This window comes from Eucalyptus grandis, chromosome 11 (assembly GCF_016545825.1).
Source record: "Eucalyptus grandis isolate ANBG69807.140 chromosome 11, ASM1654582v1, whole genome shotgun sequence".
In the NCBI taxonomy this organism is placed as follows: Eukaryota; Viridiplantae; Streptophyta; class Magnoliopsida; order Myrtales; family Myrtaceae; genus Eucalyptus; species Eucalyptus grandis.
Genome location: NC_052622.1, coordinates 8,637,742 through 8,661,359, shown reverse-complemented (window position 1 = coordinate 8,661,359; position 23,618 = coordinate 8,637,742). Strand labels below are relative to the sequence as shown.

The 23,618-nt window shown below is 38.6% G+C and overlaps 3 protein-coding genes across 3 annotated transcripts; all 3 read right to left on the bottom strand.

Moving 5' to 3' along the window:
• Nucleotides 1–3,154: 3,154 nt before the first annotated feature.
• On the bottom strand, nt 3,155–4,812 carry LOC120290004 (protein ACCELERATED CELL DEATH 6-like). Its single transcript, XM_039305581.1, has 2 exons — nt 4,335–4,812; nt 3,155–3,848 (listed from the first exon to the last, which is right to left on the bottom strand). Exons 1-2 carry the CDS (start codon nt 4,359–4,361, stop codon nt 3,183–3,185), a joined length of 693 nt encoding a protein of 230 aa, XP_039161515.1. The 5' UTR covers nt 4,362–4,812; the 3' UTR covers nt 3,155–3,182.
• LOC120289718 (ankyrin-3-like) lies at nt 4,416–10,323 on the bottom strand. The gene is made up of 2 exons (XM_039305043.1): nt 9,624–10,323; nt 4,416–4,855 (listed from the first exon to the last, which is right to left on the bottom strand). Exons 1-2 carry the CDS (start codon nt 10,321–10,323, stop codon nt 4,416–4,418), a joined length of 1,140 nt encoding a protein of 379 aa, XP_039160977.1.
• An 8,174-nt stretch (nt 10,324–18,497) lies between these two features.
• On the bottom strand, nt 18,498–23,139 carry LOC104427133 (protein ACCELERATED CELL DEATH 6). Its single transcript, XM_010040273.3, has 3 exons — nt 22,785–23,139; nt 19,879–20,393; nt 18,498–19,238 (listed from the first exon to the last, which is right to left on the bottom strand). Exons 1-3 carry the CDS (start codon nt 23,137–23,139, stop codon nt 18,498–18,500), a joined length of 1,611 nt encoding a protein of 536 aa, XP_010038575.3.
• Between the last annotated feature and the right edge of the window lie 479 nt (nt 23,140–23,618).

Here is a 23,618-nt window from a genome sequence, read left to right as displayed (position 1 = left end):
TCTGAAAATGGGTACAAAAGGTCAAAGCTCTGACACGAGCATCCACAGTTAAAGTGTTGTTTATAATTTGACTTTTAGGCTAGGGCTCGACGACCCTGGCTGACCCTCCCCCTGCCTTCCTAACAATTGCGGGGCAGCAACGGTAACGAGGGCTGAGCCCTCAACCACCACCTGCTATTCATCTTCCTCCTCACTTCCCTTTAAAAAAAAAAAAAAATATATGGCTTTAAATTTAATTTAATTAATTTTTATATTAAAATTCAAATTGTGCCAAAACGATGTCGTTTTTGTGTTTATTTGCTAAGTTAGCCTTCCGGCGAACCACGTAAGCAAATAAATAAAAAATAAAAAATAAAAATTGTCACGTAGAATTTCCAGCGGGATTCGCTGGATATGACACTCAAGTATTCCATTTTCCAAAAAAAATAACACTTAAGTATCACTTTATTAACTTTTGGCATTTAAGTATTATCTTGTTAAGTTTTAACAAGTGTTCTTTTACCCATATTTCACTGGCGTTTCAATTGTTACTAGGATCATCGTTCATCCGCTTATTTCCACATATCAAAGCTCAGTAATTATTGGTTAATCGGTTTGTAATTTAACTTTCTTATGGCTAGAACGCTATTCGGCAACCTCGAAACACCGGCTTTTATGGGTCTGTGGGCCCAACCATGAGAAAATATGTCATGTGTCAATCATACAACCAACGTGGCTAAATATTTAATTATATTGCTTGCATTTCTTTATTTGACTTTTAAATTTTAATTTCGAAACTCTCCATCCTTATTGGTTCATTGCCCCGTGTAATCTTGTCATGTGAGACAAACGTTTTTCCCATGCGGTCGGCGTGGGGCTAGTCACGAGGCATCATCCAATTGGCGAGTAGTCACTGCGTGAGCAAGCTCAGGTGGGCTCTTGCCTAATTGCCAACAGAGATGATTTTGGGAAGCATAGAAATTTTAATACCTCAAGAGAAGCAGGAATTTAATCCATCTACATTTATATCATTGTTTACATCGAAATAACCGCAAGCTTTGGAAAACACTTGTATCTTTCAAATCGAGGATGATTGAGATCAAGAAGTCATTGTCTTTTTTTTTTTTCTTTTGAGAAATTGTTTAATTCAGAGGAAATCATACGATTCAATGGATATTTTGTGAAATTGATAGATAATTTCGATCAAATGAATTTTGTCAGAAGATAGTAGAGTTTCTTCATATTCTATTTGAATTTAGCTTTGCTCATAGAGCACAAAAAGTTTTCCAATGATATGCACTTCGAAAAAAAAAAAAAAACTTTGATTTGATAAATTCAATTGCAATAAAGTAATCTACTGCCCATTTTATGACTCTCATCTCACGGCTTCATACTTCCTACTCTACCATTAACTAACACATAAAGCGTTAGTTGATTAGTTCGGACTTAATCTAAGAACATAAATTTTGTGCTTAAAAAATACACCTATTTTCAGTGAAAGTAACTTTGGCCTCAATTGCTAATCTCAAGAGAACCTTTATTTAATGCACGTCAACGAACTATTTTGCATACATTCGTCGAAATTAATTAACTCAAGTATTGGAACACCTCATAGTATAAAATAGGATTTCTCATTTACTTCTACTCGTATAATAATTACTCTTTTAAAAAAAAATTAATTGCCCATAGTTCTATAATCTTTTCAGTTTGCCAAATTTTTAAATTGAGTGACGATAATATATATCTTAAAAAGAGAGAAATTTAATTGGATACTTTACATTTAGTTTAACATCTTACTTTCAATTTTCCGCTTTCACGTTTACTTCTCCTTTTTTGCAAATTTGAAAATACATATAAGTATGGGCTGCTTTCGCGACTTTTATATTGTTTGTAAGACTATAATAATACTCATAGGGGGTGGAATCGAATAGTGCAATACTAGCGGATGCCTAAGGTTCACGTGGTTTAGTTGTCGGGACCGGGGCCAGCGCCGGAGCCAGGCTTGACGGGGCAGATTTGGTGGTTTGAGCTTTTGAACTGGAGAAGAGAGCAGCAGACTGGCTGTGGTAATCAAGAACACCGTGGTTGAAACCATTTCTTCGGAGAACTCGAGTTGCTCTCTGCAGATTACAACTTCCAAACATCAAAGTTCGCTCTTATGCTCATATATAATTGGAATGTCAACAATATGACAGGTAAGTTCATGAAAACCAATCACTGTCGATTTGTCATAAGCAACAACACAACTTTGTGAACAAAGATGCTGTATAAACCGTAATTATTAATATGTTTAGATTTTAGTAGGGCTGGCAAAATGAGTTACAACCCATATTTGGACTTTAGATTCGATGAGCCAAATACTTCATTTGGGCTTGCCTCAGCTCAATGCTTTGTCAATAATTTTGTGAGGAACTGAGCATCAAGAAGTTGATAGACGGTTGATTTTGGGATAAAATCCAAAAGTCCTAAATCTATTGCATTTGTGCTAGTTAAGTTCTCAACATTTTAATTTAGTCAATCCTGTCTTAAAATTTTTGCATATTTTCCAATTCAGTCCTATTACCGGAAAAAGTCTGACGTGGGATACCAACTCAACGTCGGCCATCCTACGTGTCATAGCCAGTGCTGACGTGGTCATAGACTCAACTTTGCTCTAAAATTAAAATATGAGAACATATAAATGATGAGGCAAAGAGGACATGGAAAGGTTTGAACCCAGCATCCCAATACCTTCACCTGACGAGATCACCAAGAGAAAGCCAACTTTGAACCCATTGACATATTTAGAGAGAAAGCCAACTTTGAACCCATTGACATATTCAGTTGAACCCACCTTTATTTAAAAGCTTAACCAGTCAACTAAGATATATCAACTGCTCCATATCATATTAATTCTTCGATGTGAAACTTCTTTAACATAACTCACATGTGTATCATAACATTAATAACATGTAAAATTCAGTGGTAACTTCAACAATGACCTTGGATCTGACATAACAGGAAAACAACTCAACATTGATCCACATATATAAAGGAAAATATATATTGTTTAATACAGATCATAGATAATATCGAATGATCAATTGAATCAGTGATTTGGAGAATGTGGCGCATCCCCACATTTCGCTGCCGTCGAGTCACTGGCACCATCCGTAGGCTGACCAGTAGAGGTCTCGCTCGCCGCTTCGTAATCTTCCGCTTCATTAAAAAACGAACGTCTCAACTCCCCACAAAGAAATGTAAATGAGAATAATCCTAAACACCAGACGACGGCAACAAAGGCCGCTCATTGCAAGTAAGGGAGGGAACTCTAACAATGAAGCAACTGAGATAATGAGGAGGAAAACAAGTCCCAAATAAAATATGGTGTTGGCAAGCCAAGGGAGTTTGCTAATGGTCAAGGTGACACCAGTTAAGAAAGCAACCGACATTGTCGGGAGTGCAATTATTAGTGGCACTATTGAGTTCGCGAATGCAGATTTCAGAGCTCCGGCGTCATCTGGCCGCACCAAGATGAGGTTGACAACGGCGATCATTGAGCAGAACATCGCGATGGTGTTGCAAATCACGAAAGCCTGGAACATTCTCTTGTCCAGCATCGTAGCCATGCCCCAGTCACCTTTGGAGGCCATGTCCGAGCCGTTAAATCCTCCAGGAACTGCGAAACCAGCTGTAAAAGTCACAGTGACCACAAGCATTGCCACCACCATACGGGATTTGATAAAATCCCTGTTGGCATCCCTGTTTGGCTTCGTTTCGCGCGAGACAAGCTTTTGATCTCGAGCTTCCGGCCGAAGTATGAGTGTGTCTCTGCCAGGAACTGAATATTTCCAAATGTCCGAGCAAGCCAACACCACGAATGCCAATTCCTAAGATGGGAAGCATATAAAATGGAAAAAAGAACAAACTTATACCATATTGAAAACGGGAATGGACTCTGGAAACTTTTACTAAAGATGCAGAGTCTGCTCTTCTAGAAGAATTGACAACAAAGCACCAAGTTCATTTTAGATGAGAAAAGAGGCATCAATGAAATATATGGTCAATCATTTCATAGGTCGACATAATGATAACATTATGAGATTGTGCAACATTTCGCCTATTTGACCCCTGGCTTTTTATGAAAAACGGAATGCAACCTTGACAACCCCTGCCTTTTGTACATGACCGTATTCATAGGCTCAATTAATCAAGATATATAAATTGTTATCTCCACATTATCCAAGATATGTAACTAAATTAGAGACTTGTAGAACATCAATTCGAATGGAGTTTTGGCTATTCTAGAAAATTAATTAGTATACAAAATCTCCAATAAGTTGATAGATAAAATAGTAACCGTTCATGTTACCTACATTCCGAATTGTATGCCCCCTTGCCATGCATCCTAGAACAACGTTGAAAGCGGTCAAGCATTTGTTGTTGGAAATGGTGAGTCAAATTCTTTTATCCTGCAAAAGATGAATCAAAGCAGCGGGTTGTGCATGCATCGCAGCCAAGTGCAAAGGTGTATTTCCAACATGATCCACTGCATTTATGTGCTCTCCCAGTTCTGGATGTCTGAGTATTTGTCTCACTGCTGAAGCTCTCCCATATTTTGCCGCGACATGAAGAACGGTTTGTCCTTGTCCATTTGGCAATTGTGATATCGGATATAGCTTTTTGATTAGGTTAACATGGCCCATCTTGACCGCTATATGAATGGGAAGATCCCCATTCATGTCCCGTTCTCGGGCCAAATATTCAATTTCCGGTAGTAAGATATCGAATAGTGGGGACCACTTGATGTAAGCACCTAAATGGAATACATTGTGCCCTTCAGAGTCACTCATTGCAAACAGCTTCTTGTTCCATTGGAGTATCTTGGCGACTAATTCTAGAATCAGGAGCACCAAATTAGGGCCCCATCCACATAAACACGAGATGGATTGATAGTCGCCCATGTTGGAATAGATTGCAATGCTAAAACTAGTTGTTATAATTTTAACTAAATAGGGAAGCCTTGATCTTGCTCAATTCATGGCTTTTTCTCCGTTTTAATTTTAATTGCGCCATTTTGACTTAATCCACACATAATTAGTGATATGACATATGCCATATCATTTAGTAAGGCTTTCTGATTGAGACCTTAATACATGTAGCATTACTCATTCATTTATACACGCAATATACACGACCCATGAGACTATTTTGTATTATGGGAAGGCGGCATTTCTCTCACTTCTGTATTTCTTAAATTGTCCTTGCGTTATGCACATAACAACCCACTTAAAACTATCTTTTTACACAGCCATGTGACTACACGCATGGGCGTGTGCCAGTACATGATTTGTTCCATCTTCAATGTGCTGTGCACGTAATCATATAAATCCAAGTTATGACAGCCATATTCACATTTTCTTCTTGATTAGAGGGGCGTAGCGGCATTGGGAGAGAGGTATCCAGGCCAAAAAGGAACGCGAGGGGGTGGAGTCCTGAAGCGAACTACTCATTGCTGTCTTGCCCCAACCCAAGGAAGGGATGCTTGGGAACAAGCCGTGCATGATCCCAGTTCGTTCTGCCAGAGTTGGGGAGAAGAGTCTCTGTGATGACATAACCACAGTGGCGGACAACAAAACGAGTCCCCTTTCACTGCCGGTAAAATCTACGTCCATAATAATAAAAGCTCGGTGACTTTTGCAAATTAATTATAAGAGGTCCTTCCTAACGAATTTGCCTCTAAAGTGATACGTGACACGTAGAACTCTAATTCGCAAGAAATTAATTATTTTTCTTGCACCATCCACTTATTTTGCTTCGAATTAGGGTTTATGTTTGACTCATTCAATACCATGATGTTGCCACCTACCCTTTCCCTCCAAGAGTGGAGAAGGCATACATTTAGGGATATTGCCTAAATGATGGGCCTGTAGCCTCAATTAAGCACGGGCTCTCCTAAGCTCTTATCTCGTGCGACATTAGGATATTCAATCTTAGTCTAAATTGGCCTTATGAAAATTTTGAATGAGTCACTATTAGTCTATTGAGATCGGCTAGAAACCATGTAAGGCATGAGAGGATACATCACTTCTTATATAACCAGATAATTTAGGATTAGGGACTTGGCTACACTAATTATCCAACTAACGTCACTTCAATACCTAGCCTTGTTCAATCATCAATTAACATGTTCAAGCAGCCTTGATTTTCGATCATGATCCTAAAGGCAAGTGTCCATTTGAGCATGCAAATGTTTTTTGTAGGTCTCATTTTCATTAAGGTCTAAACTAACCCCAACCTATTCTATTAACAAATGATATTTTGAAAAAAAGTGTGGTAATAAGACAACCAAAGTCCAAATTGCAATAAATTTAACACAAGCAACTAAATATTCACATACGTAATTAAATATATAAACGAACAAACAAAGGCCTAATTATGCTAAGAAGGCATAGCATGGTAATTCCTAACCAAATTCTTGCATACATCAATCTTCAAAAAATTTTAATTTTAAAAAAAATATTTTTTTTAATATAAAAAATAATATAATACAATAAACTACCCAGGTCGGATCTCCCCCATCCGACCCGGTCGGGACCGACTGGGTCCACGAATGGACTGGGCTCATCAAGCCCAGACAGGCCGGCCCAGAACATCTAACCCAACCCGCCAAGCCTAGACCCAAATTTCAGCCAGCCCAGCCCAGCCCAGCCCAGCCCGGAGAAGCAAATGGAACCAGACCAGCTCCCTTCCCCCGACCCAGCTCCGACCACAAAGCCGACCTGACTCGCGCCCTCGCCTCTCGCAGCCCCACAACGGAGATGGCCCAAACGAGCGGCACCACTAGTCTCGGCCTGGCCGCAGGCGCACCCGGCACTGCCTCAGCCACCGCCGGCCGAGACTCGGCTCGGCCTCCTCACGCCCAAAGCTCGGCCAAGACTCGACTCAACCACAATCGCCCAAACTCACCCCACGCCCTGCCTCGACAACTCTCGACACCCATCTAGGCCGCCACTCACCGGCCGAACTCCACGCCGCCGGCCGATCTCTATGCCGCCGGCCAGGCACCAAACAAAGGAGAAGAGGAGGAGGGCCAAGGCGAAACGAAATCGCGGGTGGCCCCGAACAAACGGCAAAAACAGAAATCACAACAAAGCGGGGAAGGCGAGCGTTACGCAGGAACATCGATTCGGCGACGAACAAGGAACACACAAAACGAATCTAACTCAGGCATTTCATCGAGCATTTGGAGTACATTATGGCTAAAAAAGAAAAGAAACGAACCGACCCAGGCTCAGATTCACGTCGGGACTCACGGCAATCAACAAGCAACGACCCAAAAACCGCAGCACACATACGGATGGGACCGGAATTCGTGCGAACCGGACAACGGCAACCCCCCGTCCGGCGAGCGCGAAACAGGGCAAAACAAGGCACAAGAAAGGACAAAACAGGGGGCGGTCGGTGGTGCTCCCTACCCGGCTCGGTGGCGGTGAGTGGGGCGAGCTCGATAGATCAGACTGCGCCCGCTCGCCTCGGCACGCCTCCGAGCCGGGATCCCCGGGAAATCCACACGACCCGAAAAAATGAAAAAAATGCCGTGGGGAAAAGGACGCGTCGGCGAGGGCTGTCGGCCAAGGTCCAAGCACGGTGGCTACTGGAGGAAACCTCTCACTATCGGCCTCGCTCTCTGCTTTTTGTTTCTCGCTCTCTCCCTCTCCCGATCAGTCAAAAACGCCAGCTCCTTTTCTTTCTATTTCCAGCTCGAAGCCGCCACTAATCAGTCTGCCCTTCCTGCCCTGCTCTGCTTCTGTCCTTCGCTGCTGCGCTGCTGGGTGCGTGGAAGAAGACGAGAGCACGGGCCGGGCCAGAGGGCACAGGAAAAGGGAGAGGCTGGGCCAGGCTCAGTCAGTAATAGAAATATGGGGCCGGGTCGACCCGGCTCCCTTCAGCTTTTTCCATTCTTTCTTATTTTTTTAAAGAAAATTTTAATAATAATAATAATAATAATAATAATAATAATAATAATAATAATAATATTGATAAGTTTTATTACTATTAATGCAAATTCTCTTAATGTCTATTGTTGTGCAATTTAATTATACCATTTTCGTTTAGGGGTTAAAACTTAATCCCTAATTTTCTATGTAATTTACCATTAAATGCTTAGCAAAACCTTAGGTGTCAACACGTGACTTTTTGTTGAAAAAAGAGAATCATTAGTCTTAATTAGATTAGTTCTAATGAGTTGAATGAGCAATCATTAAAATTCTAATGTTTTCTTTAATGCTTCCTATAAAGTATACTCTAATATTTGTTAAGTACACATAAATTTCTCCAATGTCATATGATAATGATAATTAAGAATTTTCTAACTGTTTTCGAGTTCCCTACATTTTACATCAATATGTAACATTCACATTTATTATATTCAAAATAAAAGCAAATATAAAAACAGTTAATAGTACCCAAAAAAAAAAAAAAAATCCGATAACACGTACACCACATGGACGCCAACATACACACCACATGGACGCCGACATAGCAAATCTAATAACATGGCTGCTGTGCCTGGCAACATACACACCACATGGACGCCAACATACACACCACAGTTAATAGAACTTATGGTCATGTGGTCATGCCAGCTAATGATATTAGAATTTTTTAATGGGAGGATTACATTAAATGAATTTTGAAAGTTCAATGGCTAAATTGAATAAAAAAAATATTTAGCCATCACATTCAGTATTGAAGAAAAGTTCAGGGATCATCCTAATCATTATCCCAATAATTCGTAAAAATTATTTTATTTATTTTGTCATTTAGATGACTATAAATGAATAAAGAATCAACTAACGTTTTTTCAATAGCCAATTTAACTTGTTTAGTCTCTTTTATGTCGTGCTATATCCAAATCGACAAATTATATCAATTGATGTTGGAAAATTCTTCAATTACATTTTTTATAAACTAAGTGGCAAAATTATGTATATTATTATTATACTTGATCCAACGTATCATGATTATTTTAAAGATAAATAAAGAAGTCGGGGTGCAACGGACGATCGGCACAACCCCCCCGGGCCCGCCATGCCCAATTCCATTGAGGAATGGAACAGATTTAGGGTCAAATGCTTCCTATATTGAAATCTGACATCCAAAACTCTACTAGGATTTGAGATGGTTTTGAGATTAATCCTCTAATAAACATGAAACCAAAATGTGATAAATCAAATTAAATTTACTTTGTTACAAAACTAGAATTTTAATTTCGTGAACCCTCAAACAAGATCAATTACAATCTAATCATCAACAGTAATCGTTAAGTGTATCTTTTTCCATCTGTCATTGTTAGTTTCTAAATATTTATCATTGCCAATCTTAAATATTTGTACTTTGTACTTTTTCTAATCAAAGATCAACAACAAATGAGTTTTAGCCAATTGGTTCTATTTGTCAATTTAAGTATGTTCAAATGTGAGATAGTTTACTTATTAAATGAATCATATGGCTGGTTGGATATATCCAACTAAATAGGGTTTGGAATTTTATATAAAAACCCAAAACAGGTTTGGTATGTGGAGAAAGTCGCTGCACAGATTTGAGACGATATCATTTTTCACATACATAGATAGTTCTCACAGGCAGATTTAGGTACGTACCATAGTCCTGACGTACAATAGCACCATGAACGGGCGACATGCCTTCTATCTTCGATGGTTCGAGCGAGAGTGAAAATAAAACCTCATGTATAGCGGAGTTCTTGGTGTCGAGGGCCAGGTGAAGGGGAGATTTCTCAGCCACGTTCTTCCAGTACACAGGCTCCAAATCTTCTCTCAACAAGAGGCGCACCATGTTGAGGTGACCACTTAACACGGCCTCATGCAAAGCGGTGTTTCCATGTCTGTTTTTTATCCTCAGGATCAGGTTCTTGTCCTCAACATTGAGGAGGTTTCTTGCCCGGCAAATCAACATCATGGCGGCTCTAGATCCCCCGGCCTTAGCGGCCATGTGGAGTGGGGTATCTCCCCATTCATTTTTGGCTGCTATGAGGCGGTCCCTGACATGATCAAGCAGAAGCCTTAGGATGTCGTCCTTGTTGGCGGCTGCTGCAACGTGGAGCAGTGAACCACTCCATAGCCCCGAGAAATTGAAAATAGCAGACAGATCGGTTTGATTGGCTAGCCTTTTGATCTCGGAAATGAACTCTTCGACGTCAGCGCCTTTGATGACATCAGCCAGTTTTCGAGCATCTGCATACGTTTTTGCTCGATCTTGTCCCTCTGCGGCTTGCGCAGTTGCCAACGCATTATTCATTCTCTCACGTCTACTCTTCCAAATTTCTTCTTCCAAAGAATCCATTTTGTTCTCCAACAATTCCGTGGAAGCTCCTCCTTCATCCTTCTGGATCTCCTTCTTGATCGACTTGCTCATGCCAACGTCCTCCCCTCCTATAGATAGCTTTACGTCCATCGAGCCTAAGCCATTCAAGTGATGTGGTTATTGCGATTATAGTTTATTTTATATATACTTCTACAAAAGTCCCTCATATTATCTTGTAATGGTCCAACTAATTTTACATCTTCAAGATAAACATACTGAAAAAGTATATATAATGCAGGAATGTATAACGATCTCATATTGCATCTGCGTGCACACAACCTGATCTTCATGTTGTTCTTGTTAATATAATTAGTAACTAACTATCTTTTACACAGTGACTTAATTGTTGTCACTATTTCAGTCTTTCAAACTCCAATCCTAGGGGAACAATTTTTGAATAAAAACTCGTTTGGTAAACTTGTTCGGGAATAAAAAAATGAACAGAAACATGTTTGGTAAATTTGTGTTCAGTCAAGGTTGAATGCATCGAGTATTCAATGGGAAAAAAGATTAAAACTTCTTGGTTAAGTCAATGGCCCCTATTGAGATATATGGATGTGTCATCTTTAACGTAAGGATTTGAAAATAAATGCAATTGCAACATTGTCAAGCAATCAGTAAGCCTTTCTTTACTAATTGTTTTTCAGTTTAATGCGAGCACAGTTTGAGAGTCACACTGTCTTACAATTGGCCAAGTATTCAACTGCCAAAACTTTGGATTTCTAATAAAAGATTTAAGCCTAAACAATGACTTTTACTATTTAACAGGGATGGCTTCCATTTTGAGGAGCTCTGAACTAGGTCAAACTTCAAGAAGAGAGACTCTTTCATATGATTCTTTTCTTTTTCCTTAAATTATGGCAACCACAGCACAACATGAATCAATGAAAAAGATTTGTTAGCACCGATTTGCAATTTGCTCATATTCTGACTAAACCTCTTGACAACAATAGGTTTCTATTTTGATGGATGAAATCGGTGTTAGCACCGGTTTGCGATCCTTTTGGTTAACGTTCACTTTCCTTTATAATAGATTTTATTTTTTTTTCAAACAAAGACGGAAAAGACAGTCGATTCTAGTGGCTTTCATCTTCCGGATGACAACGTAAATTATCTCCTCTCACTTATTTCTTTCATGAGGAATCTTTCACTTAAGCATCGGTGGAAAATCCTTTTGGACTTTTTGCAGGTTGTTTGGCGCTTGGACCCGCCGTTCGCTATTAGCTGCTGACCGCACAGATTTGTGCTTTGACAAAGTTAACTTCAAGATAGACATATGTATGTATAACAATCTGACATTGTATCTACATGCGCACAACCTAATCTTCATATTCTTCTCATTTACATAATTGGTTGCTAGGTCTCTTTTTCATTTTTACTTAACTTTTCTCACAATCTCAGTAATTCCAACCCCAATCACTCAAAATTTGTGTGTATCGAGTATTCAAAATGGAATAAAATTGCGCAGAATAATATAGTTAATTGTGTACTAAACCTCGTGACATATATAATTGGAAAAAAGGTGCAAAAATATTCTTAGTTAAGTTAATGGCCCTTATTGAGATATAAGTCTTTCTTTATTCGTTGTTTTTATTGACAGTCACGCTATTTGACAATGGCCAAATTGGATTTGTAAAAAGATTTAAGCCTAAACAATGATTTTACTAATTGATGCTCTGAACTAGATCAAATTTCAAGAATAGAGACTTTTCCATGTGATTAATTTTCTTTTCTTTTCAATTTTGCAAAAGAAAAGAGCAGCCAGAGCACAATATGAATTCATGAAATGATTTATTTATTACTCAATCTTTTAGTACTCAACTGTGGGCTCTTTCATGAATATAGTGGTGGCTGGTGGCCTTTTTCACCGCCCGACCTAATTGCCTGACCCGATTGAACCATAAGAAGTAAAAACAAAGAAATTGAGCCAAAAAAATTAAAATTAAAATAAGCTTAGGGAAATCACAAATGGGACAAACTTTTAATATTGATGTAGTGGTACGATCATTGAATAGAATGAACCAATCAAGAGAGAATATAATGACAAGTGTGTGATCCAGCATCAAGATTGAAGACAATTAGAATTAACAAATGAAATATTAGACAATTAGCAAAAGAAAAAGGAAAGAAAGTATTAATCAATTTGAAAGACACGTACCCTCCAATACGAAAAGTTCGTTCTCCAACGATCTATAGGTAATATTGAAAGCAGTGAATTCATTCGTCCCACAAAAGATGAACCAGAGCAGCCATTTTATATTACATTAGAGGGATAAACTTCTTGTTGAATGAATCCTCGTACATAGTTCCTTTACTGTTTTGAGTCCCTTTAACTGATCTTGTTCTTTGCCTCCCACAGAAGCAAAGGGGCATAGAGATTCTCAATTAGTCCTTTTGTCGTCAGCTTTGGTAATTATGCGTATGATCATCCTTCGTGCCAATTGCCATGACATACTAAAGTTTAGTAATTATGGACATATTATTCTATGTCAAAATTTATTTACCGCTCAAAACACTACTTGACCGCGTCAAAAGCTTGAACCAGTTTTATTGAAGGTCTGTGGGCCCCAATCACGATAAAATATGTTATGTATCAAGCACACAACCGAAGCGGCTAACCAATCATCACATGGCTTGCCAAATACGCATTTTTTATTGTATGCTGCATGTGAACTTGGAAACTTTTCTTTTATTATATATATATATATATATATTAACTTTTCTTTTATATTGACTTGTCACACCATGTACCGTTGTGCAAAACACACATGATCTCCTCTCCAATCACATCAGGAAAGTGAACAAGCAGACGTCTCCTTTCTATGTGGGCCGCGTGTGGCTAGCCACATGGCATTATCCAATTGGCAAGCAGTCACTGCAGGAACAAGCTTAGGTAGGCTCTGGCATGAATGTGGTGATGGCCTGGCCTTTAGAACCTTTTTCACTGCCCCGAAAATTTAAATGAACACGGGAAATCTTAAATGGGACATAGACAACGAACATGAATTTCATAGCTAATGGCTCACATCCACGAATATTCAAGCATGAACAGAGATGAGAGTTGCCTTCAACTGCACGAACCATTTCAATTAGCTCATAATCATGAAAACATTTAGATAGAAATTTTCATTACTTCAAGAGCGGTAGGATTTATCCAATGTATAGATATTATCATTTACTTCCTAAAAAACCATACGTTTTGAAAGAAGCTCATTTTGAAATCCGAGAAAGGAGATCAATTTCAAGAAATTATGAAAGTTTTTCTTGAAGAATTTGTTTGATTTATAGAACAAATTTAGTTTCTTCATTGTGTAATTTGACAAGATATTCGAGATCTGTATGGAATGATGGACAATATCAATTGCATGAATTTAGTCAGAAGAGGGTAGAGTTTCCTCCTTTCTCTTATATAATATCTCAATTGTTTATACAAGAGAATAGAGGCAAGGGGTTTTTACCTATCCTAGCTATGAGTCATTCTCTTCTAAATTAGCTATGATAATGGAACACAAAAAGTTTTGAAATATGAACCTAGAAAAAAGCTTTGATTAGACTGATTGAATTACAAATAAGTAATTTACTATTACGTTTATGACTATCATCTCCATTAGACAACTCCATACTTCCATCCACTCTACCGTTAATCAACTTAGAAGGCGTTACTAAATCAGTTGTCAAAAACCTAATCTGAGGACACAAATTTGATGTTTAAGTAGTCCCAAGTCTCCTAAATGTAATTTTGGTCTCAAATGCTACTCTCGAGAGAGCCCTAATTTATGCACATGGATGAGATGATCTTCATGCATTCATGAAATTAGGCTTTTTCTTTCAAAATATGCAGTGTTTATATATAGTACTCTGAGGGGCTAGACGCGGTGTGGAGCCCTACCTTGGCCGGGGACGTCATTATTCTAGATTTAGAGCTATGCCTTTGGATTTGAAGGCTTGGCAACAATTATGGCGATGGAGGGCGTCGAGATTCCAAAAATAGTACCACGCCTCTAGATCTGATGGTGTGGCGGGTCCATTGCCGTGAGCCTCAATGGCGAGGCCGATATCCCGATTGCCAGGGACGAGCAGCCAAGATGGGCGATTGTTGCAAGCTCAAAAATAAAAAAACGACAATTCCACTAATGGCGACAGCAGATGGTGGCAACTCTTGGATGGCATGTCTTAGATGCGCAGCAGTGGTTGGCTTGGACTCGGCAACGACAACCCCACCGATGGTATCGTCAAGGGAAGGCACAAAGGTCGGCTTAGAGGTGGCTGCGGGCGTAGAGGAGGAAGAGAGAAAAAAGAAGAGGGCTAGGTGCTCCGCTAGGGTTTTGTGATATTTGGATTAGGTGCAGGGAGAACTAGAAAGATGGATACAACGGATGGATCCACTATGGGGATAGCTGATAAACATCTGTATAATGGACCCAAGCCGCAGTCCTCGTTCTTCAGCAGTGACGAGTGGACAATGCTACTCCGGGTCAATGACATTGCTATTTTGAACAAAGGGACGAACGTAAACCGACATTTTTGCACACATGTACCCATAAATGTTCCCTACGTTTAACAGTCGAATAAACCGAACGAGAATAACATTGAGTTCCATTCTACGTGTCAATGCCAACCAACATTGAAGTAAAAACCAGAGGTCAGAGGAGGAAAACTACACCACATATCTAGTCACTTTTCCACAATTTCCCCTCTCCCTGAGTTAGGTATTGCAGTTCCTTTTTAGCGTACCCCTGACTAGATTTCAGCGTCCGCTGCTCACCAGATCATACCTCAACATGAATCAAACCACAAACTCATTTGTATGCATAGAGATTTTAGTGACAATTGCCAACGTTAATTCAATGGAACACATGATACAACCACTTATCATCACAAAACAGTTACATATATGAAAAGCATGCTCATGCCATTCGATTTGGTGCATCATTGGACCACAAGCAGGATCCTTTCACTATCTCTCCGAAGCCAGACTAATAAGTCGATTCGTCGATCATATATATGCACAACAGTCTTGGTCTTTGAACACTCATCAAGTTCATCCCAGATTGCAGGTTTCATAGTATGATGCGAACATATCTTCGTAGCAGTGGAATAGAATTTTCAATTGGTTGCAGAACTCTACAAGTCTCGTATTCGTGCTGAGACGCGACACTCTCCAAATTGACGGTCGGAGCCATCAGATTTGGGGCTCCTGCTCAATGCCGCAACCGAGCTCGAGCCCTCCAGATCTAGGACTCGAGCTCGTTGCTGTGACATATGTCAAGCCCTCCAGATCTTGGGCTTATGTTTGACATTACGGCGGAGCTTAAGATCCTCTAGCTTGCCGTGAATTGGCAGTCGCTGACCTGAACAGCAAATAGAGCAGGGCGATTAGATATTGAGGGAAAACAAAATTAAGCAGATGATGAACCGTGAAGATAGGAATAAGGAGACAATTCATGGCAAAGAAAAATGGAAGAAAAGGAGAAAAAAAAAAAACATGAAAAAGAAAACTAGAGAATTCAGAAAATTTACTCAACAAGGTCAAGTAAATTTGTCCACACTAGACGTCGGGCCACTGGCCATATCATGAAGGCCCACTAGTAATGGCCGGATCGCATGTTAAATTTGTCATACTAAAATTAATCTTTTAAAGTTATATTGTCAAAATTGAAAATTTTAAAATTGAACTCAAATCCCTTCTTTCTTCTCTTCCATAAGAAGTAAAACTAAGAAATCGAGCCAAAATAATTGAAATTAAAATAGAGATAGGGGAAATCACAAATGGGACAAAAGGCAATGAAGTGAATTTCATAGCTGATGACTCGCATCCGCGAAAGTTCAAGCATGAGCAGAGATGATTTTGGGAATACTAGGATAGAAATTTGATGCCACAAGAGCAACAGGAATAATCCATCTGCATATGTATCATCGTTTACATCCAGAAAACCATCATGCTTTGGAAAAAAAACTTATACCTGTGTTCAAATTGAGGATGTTCAAGATCATGAAGCTATCGAAATTTTTCTCTCAAGAAATTGTTTAATTCTAGGGGAAAAAAATTAGTTTTTTCGTCATATGAACCGATGAATAATTTGGAATCTATATCAAATTAATAGATAATTTTGATCAAACAAATTTCCTCAAAAGATATTACAGTTTCTTCATTTTCTCTTGTATAAGATCTTGATTGTTAATGTAAGAGCATAGATAAATCATCCTATTTGAATTTAGCTATGCTAATAGAACATGAAAATAGGCCTGGAAAAAAAAAAAAAACAAAGCTTTGATTAGATTGATTCAATTGCGGGAAAGTAACCTGCTATCACTGTTATGGCTCTCATACCACGGTTTCATACTTCTAGCTACTCTACCATATATTAACTCATAAGGCGTTAGTTGGTTAGTTGTGACTTAATCCGAGAACATAAATATGGTGCTTAAAAACACACCTAATTCGGTGAAATAAACTGTCGATATAGATTTGATTACAACGGGAGACGAATGATTGTTTATAAAGCTAGATAGACAGACATGCGTGAGTGAAAAATGAAACTTTTACAAGTTGAGAAGAAATAAAATGAAATACTTTTTGATAGGAAGTTAACTGTTTATTAACGATTTGCTCAAGAAAAATTAACGTCTTTATCAGACTTAATTTCTTTTATCTTAGTTTTAAATGATGAAATAATTTATTAAGAAAAACTAATTCGATCAAGAAAAATTAAATTCTTCCAAAATAAGAGCCCATTGACAAAATAATATTTAGAATTTATAACTTCACATATACTTGAATAGCGTTATTAGTAGGGGTTTCGCGAACAAAGTGCGTGCATGACTTCTTCTCTATACACGACGGACGAGTAAGGATTATTGGTACTAATTGTATCGTTTGACAATAACATCATACAATTCAAATTTGTCATGCTAATTCGATTTTCATACAATAGAATTATCATTTAAATTTGGATTTCATCAAGTAATAATCTCAAAAAAAAAAATGAAAAAAATACATTAATGGGTTGATTTGGAAATATAAAAGAACCAAAGTACAATTTGAAGCTTAAAAGATAAGTGGAAAAACGAAAGATAATTCTATAAAATCTGATATTTGTTTGAGATAAACGGAAATTGAATATTTATTTTTAAAGGAAAAAAAACACTAGTGCTGCCATGGAGGGCGTCAACCTTCCAAATCGAGAGCCACGCCATCACTGTGAGCCTCAATGGTGAGGTCCATATCCCGACCGCCATGGGTGAGTCGTCGAAACGGCCGACAGCTGCCATCTCAGGAAAAAATAAAAGCAAAAGCGGAGGCATGGTGGTTGGGCTCAATCGGGATGCATGGGAAAATGGAGCATACTATACAAAGACGAGGGCAGACGAGGGCGGACGGCAGAACTTGAATGAACTTTGACGAGTGTTTGTAGACCAAAGCCGTTTGTGCATATATACGAACAAACGGATCGACTTCTTAATCTGGCTTAAAGGGACGTGAAAGGATTCTTCTTCTAGAATTATAAACACCAAATCGAGCGGCATAAATATTCTTTTCCTGAGGAGTGAAGGGGAGAATTATTTTCATTACCCATGACATGTTGAGTGAGCGTCTAGCATATCATGACTCCGAGTTTGCCACAAATTGGACCGGTCCCTGATAAATCGTCCTTGGCCAGTCTAGACAAACGATTTCATGAGAGGCGGGCTCTTACATGTTAAAAACTAAAGATTTGATTTCCAAGCTGTGAAACGGATGAGATGACCCACCCATCCATTCAATGGAGACAAGATAATACATGTATTATTGTGATGTTTAGTTAAATTGCAACGCAGTTATTTTAAAAGCTTAAACTCTTTATCGCCCAAAGAATAATTTAGCTCGAATACTTCAACACTCATCTTTGTGAGTAGTTGGACTTTGCTCCAATTCTAAAATATGAGAGTACATAATGTAGATTGTTTGAAAATGTTTGAATTGAGAATCTCCAGCTTTGATATCGTATAAAATGTTGTGGAACTACGTCCAACTATTTTAATAATATGAGCTATTGAAGGAAGAGATGGTTTAACTTAAATACTTCTACAATCATCATTAATGTAATGCAATAGGAAAGCAACTATAGAATGAGCCAAATAGATCAAGGCAAATATATACTTGTTTCTGCAAATCAATCTTCAGCGTCACCATCAGGCGGACTAGTTGAAGTCTTGCTCGCCGTTCTGTGTACTTTTGAGTCATCCGAAATGAACATCTTCTCAATTCGAAATAATATAATGTAAACGCCGAAAAGCCTCGATATCAGAGGACGGACGGGACCAAGGTGCTTCTTCCGAAAGCGGGGAAGCCAGCTTAAAAATATAGCAACGAACGGTGATAATAAAGCAAATGTGATAACGACGACGAAAATGGATCCCAAAATTACCATCACGACGGCAAGCCAAGGGAGTTTTTCAATGGTCAAGATGACGCCAATTAAGAAAGCGGCGGACGTTGGCGGGAGTGAAATTGCTAGTAGCAGTCCTGCAAGGTGGCATCCAAATATCGATATGTGGATGTCAGTCAGGTACGTAAACATGAAGCCAATGACCGAGGCCATTGAGCATAACATCGCCACGGTGTTGCAAATCACGAAGGCCTGGAACTTTCTATTGTCCAGCAACGTAGCCATGCCCCGGTCATCTTTGGATGCCAGGTCTGAGCCATTCAATCCTCCCGGAACTGCGAAACCAGCTGCGAAACTCACACCGGCCACAAGCGTTGCCACCACCAACATGGTATTGATTACGTCATCCGCTTCTTTAGTTGGCAAAATTCCGTGAGCGTGCCCTTTGTCTCGAGCTTCCGGCTTACTTATGAATCGATCTGTTCTATCATACGACACGCTTAATAACAGAAAGCGTGCCAAGCCCTGAGATCGGAAACGTATGAAAAAGGAAAGAAAGAAAAAATTGTTAGCGAATCGATAACGGAAACAAATTCTGGAGTCCTCATTTAAAGGGAAACTTTTACTTCTACAGATGCAGTGTCCACAATTTTAAGAATCAAAACTAGAGTAACAAGTTCACTGCAAATGAGAAAAGAGTCATGAATGAAATGTATGTGGTTCACCTTTGTCATAGGTTGACTTACTGATAATGTAATGAGATGTGTGAGATAGAGTGGTCAAATTTGCCGCCTTGACCCCTGGCTTTTTAAGAAAAAAAAGATTGCAACATTGACAACTCCTGATCTAATTTATAGGCTCAATTAATCGAGACATGTAACAATTTATCTCAGCATTTATCAGAAATATTCACTTGCTTCTAACCGCGGACATATTCATGGGCAAAATTTAAGTAACTCCTATTAAGGCTAAATTAGAGAATTGCGCAATGTTAATCCTAGAGGTGTCTCGGCTATTCCACAAAATTGATTATTGCTTTCATAGTGCCATTGTTGATTGCGAGACATAATGATTTATATATAAGATCTACGCTTGACTAAGGTATTAATCTCTGGAAATTCCTAGTAAGTTGATGAATAAAATAGTGACTGTTCATGTTACCTACCCTCCGTAATCCCGCTTGTGAGGAAAGTCGAGCAATGTCGACAGCAGCCAAGCCTTCATGGTTGAGAAGGTAGGGATCCATATCTTTATCCAGCACGAGATGAATCAAAGCGGTGAGATGTAAATACTTCACTGCCAAGTGTGAAGCTGTATTTCCATCATCGTCTCTTTCATTTATCATCAACCTCAGATCCGGATCTTTGAGTATATATCTCACTACTTCTTCTTTTCCGTATTTTGCTGCCACATGAAGAATGGTTTGTCCTTTCCCATTTACCCACTTTGACACCGGATGTAGCTTATCGATTAGTTCAACATGACCCTCCTTGCTTGCTATATGAATGGGAAGATCCCCATTGTTGTCCTGTTCTTGAGCCAAATATTCGGTTTCTGGTTGTAAGAATTTGAATACTTTGGGCACATTCCAGAAAGCTGCTAAATGGAATACATTACCATCACTGGAGTCTCTCATTGTGAAAAGCTTCGTGTCCTTTCTGAGTATTTGGCCGAGTAAATCTGGAATCAGGAGCTCCAAATTAGGGACCACCATCCGCATAAACATTTGACACCGGTTGGAGCTTGGTTGGTTTTAATGCATCTTAACCCGGGATAAGGGCATCTTCAACGTAACCTTAATCACTATTAGGATTCATAGTCATTGATGGGGAATTAGATTGCAATGGTAAAACTAGTGGTGATAATTTCGATTGAATAAATCAAGGCTTTGAAAGGTTTATCTAACCCATTTTTGGTTTAAAAAAATGGCTTTTCAATCTAGGAATTTCAAAGTATTGTGACTTTCCTTCTCTAGCATCATGGAACACAATATATGAGACTTTACATAAATTTTGAAAGGATCCCATTTATGTATTTGGGAATGACTTTAGACAAATTTCAGACCATTTTCTTCCAAAGCAATGCGACATCAACATGTACTAAGATTTTACTGTAAAAATCTTACTAAATGACATGGCAAATTATATGACATTTCCATCTTATGAAGTATCTATAGAGTCCACAAATATAATGTTAAGGGAAAAACAGAAACGACATTTAAATAGATAGGGCAAGATCAAGAAAAGGAGAATGGTCTCTTCCTATTATGTTCGTCAAATTCTGGCAAGTATAAAGCAAATGTCAACTTCTTCGTAAAGGTGGGCACCTATTAAGCTCAATTAAGAAATTTCATATTTACCAAACCTTTTGAGCAAAAACTAAGTAAAATTTATTTTAGAGTCGAGCAGAATCCACCCAAGTCAGAGGATGTGGCACCACCATTACACACACATTATATATATATAATCTTCATATATAAATTGAACTCTTCTTCGTTTCTTGGATTTGAAAGTTTGCACATTCAAATTAAATCAAGGTAAAATAATATCATAAAATAATATAAAAGGCATAAAGGCTTTGTATGAATTTTTAGGCACCACATTGATGTGGACAAATACAAAGATGGATGAATTTTTCCTAAACAGGAATATAATTCTATGTTGAATTTTGACGTCTACCTAGCTCATGAATCTTTGTACTTTCACAATCTTGATAATGTGAAAATCTCATTCTAAAAAATCAAATACACATATAATGTTCTTATTTGCGTACGGATACATACAATAAGTCTATAGAAATAATATGCACCTAATGATTCACTATTAACATTTAAGATTTACTTACTTCAAAGTCGTAAGATTTTATGTGGGGGTTTAGTACACATGAGGACCTTCTGTATTTTCTTTTTTGTGATTTCTAATGCATGTCCAAAATGAAAATGCGATAGGACACAAAATTACGTGCATAGAGTAAAAGAGGCTGCAAGATTAGTTTCAACTTGCATTGCTTGGGATGTGTTATCAACATAGCTGAAGAAACTATATTATTTATCAATCTGAATAATCTAAAAATGTCTAATGATTATTATTAGGTGAAAGCACGTATGTATGCATACGTTGATTTATGGATTAATTGATAATTCAATGTGCAGGACTTATCGCCCCGAGGTGCCTTGCCCAAACCGAGCAAATTTTCCCGGACTAGGCAAGAAGATACAGGGCAGAATTTATGCGGGCACGGTCTAACGTATATCAACTACAAGTAATGCATTAGAAAGTAGATTTTCATGAGACATAACTAAAGATATTACAATTATTCACTTAATCTACAAATTCATGATTAAATTGAAACATGTATTATTTTATAGACTTTGCAAACATAATAGTCTTTGGGCTATTGTGAGAGTAACAGCATATTGTGAGTTACACACTTTTGAGGGAATGACCCACAACAATTAATTATTACTTGTTATTTATTTATTTTTGTGATTCAGAATAGATTATTATTTTTACAATATATTAAAAACTATCATCCAATCATTTCTATCATTTTATTACCTTGATGAATTTTCATTTAACATCACATTGATTCATCATTACAATTATATGACTATACAAAAATAAAATGATATATCTTTATGAAAAAATAAAAATAGGATAATTATGATGAAACTTTTAATAGATGTATATACTCAAACAAGTTATGATTATTTTAAAGATAATTAAAGAAGTGTGGGTTCAATGAACGCTCCCCATAAGCCCGCCTTCTGCCCAATTCCATTGGGGAAATGTGAAATGGGACAGATTTGGGGCAAATGCTTGAATTCCTATAGAGTCTGGAATGTATTTGAGCTGATCTATTATGTTGTAATGGGAGATAATTTGTTTATTAGGAGAATGATATGGCAGTTGCAACTTCTTCATGGGCACCCAACTACTTTGATAAGCAAGGCGTGGAATTTTATGTGAACACCCGTAATAGATTTGGGTAAGCACAAAGAGTGGTTGCACATATTTAAAATGAGTTCAGTCCACACATAGATATTTCCCATAAGTAGATTTAAGTACATACCATATTGTTTACGTGCAACGGCACCAAGAGCGGGCGGCAAGCCTTGTATCTTCGATGGGTCGAGCGATTTCGATAATAAAAGCTCAAGTACCTGGGAGTTGCCAACGTCGATGGCCAGGTACAAGGGAGATTTCTGATCCTTGTTCTTCCAGTACACAGGCTCCAAATCTTCCCCCAACAAATGGCTCACCAGGTCAACTTCACATGTAAGCACGGCCTCGGGCAAAGCGGTGATTCCATAATTGTTACATGCAAGCACGGCCTCGTGCAAAGCGGTGTTTCCATAATTGTTCTTCTTCCTCAGGAGCTGCTTGTCCTCGACATAGGGGAGGTGTTTTGCCCGGAAAATCAACATATTGATGACTTCAATTGCCTTTTTTTTTAGTGGCGAGGTGGAGGGGGGTATTCCCCCAATCATCTCGGGCGGCTATGAGGTCGGCATTGACATGGTCAAGCAGGAGCCTCACGATGTTGCTCTTGCCGGTGGCTGCTGCAATGTGGAGTAGCGAACCCCTCGATAGCCTCCGGAAATTGAAAACGGCAGACGAATCATCTTGACAGGCAAGCGTTCCGATCGTGGAATTGATATCTTCGACATTGGCGCGTTTGATGACATAGGCCAGTTTTCTAGCAGCTTCATACACTTTTGCTGGATATTTTTGCTCCGCACTTCGCTCAGTCGCCGATGCATTATTCAGGGAAGCTCCTCCTTTATCCTTCCGAACCTCCACCTTGATCGGGGTGTTCATGCCAACCTCCTCTCCTATAGATACCTTTACGTCCATCGAGCCTAAGCTTTGCAAGTAATGTAGTTATTGCAAGGTTACAAGGGTT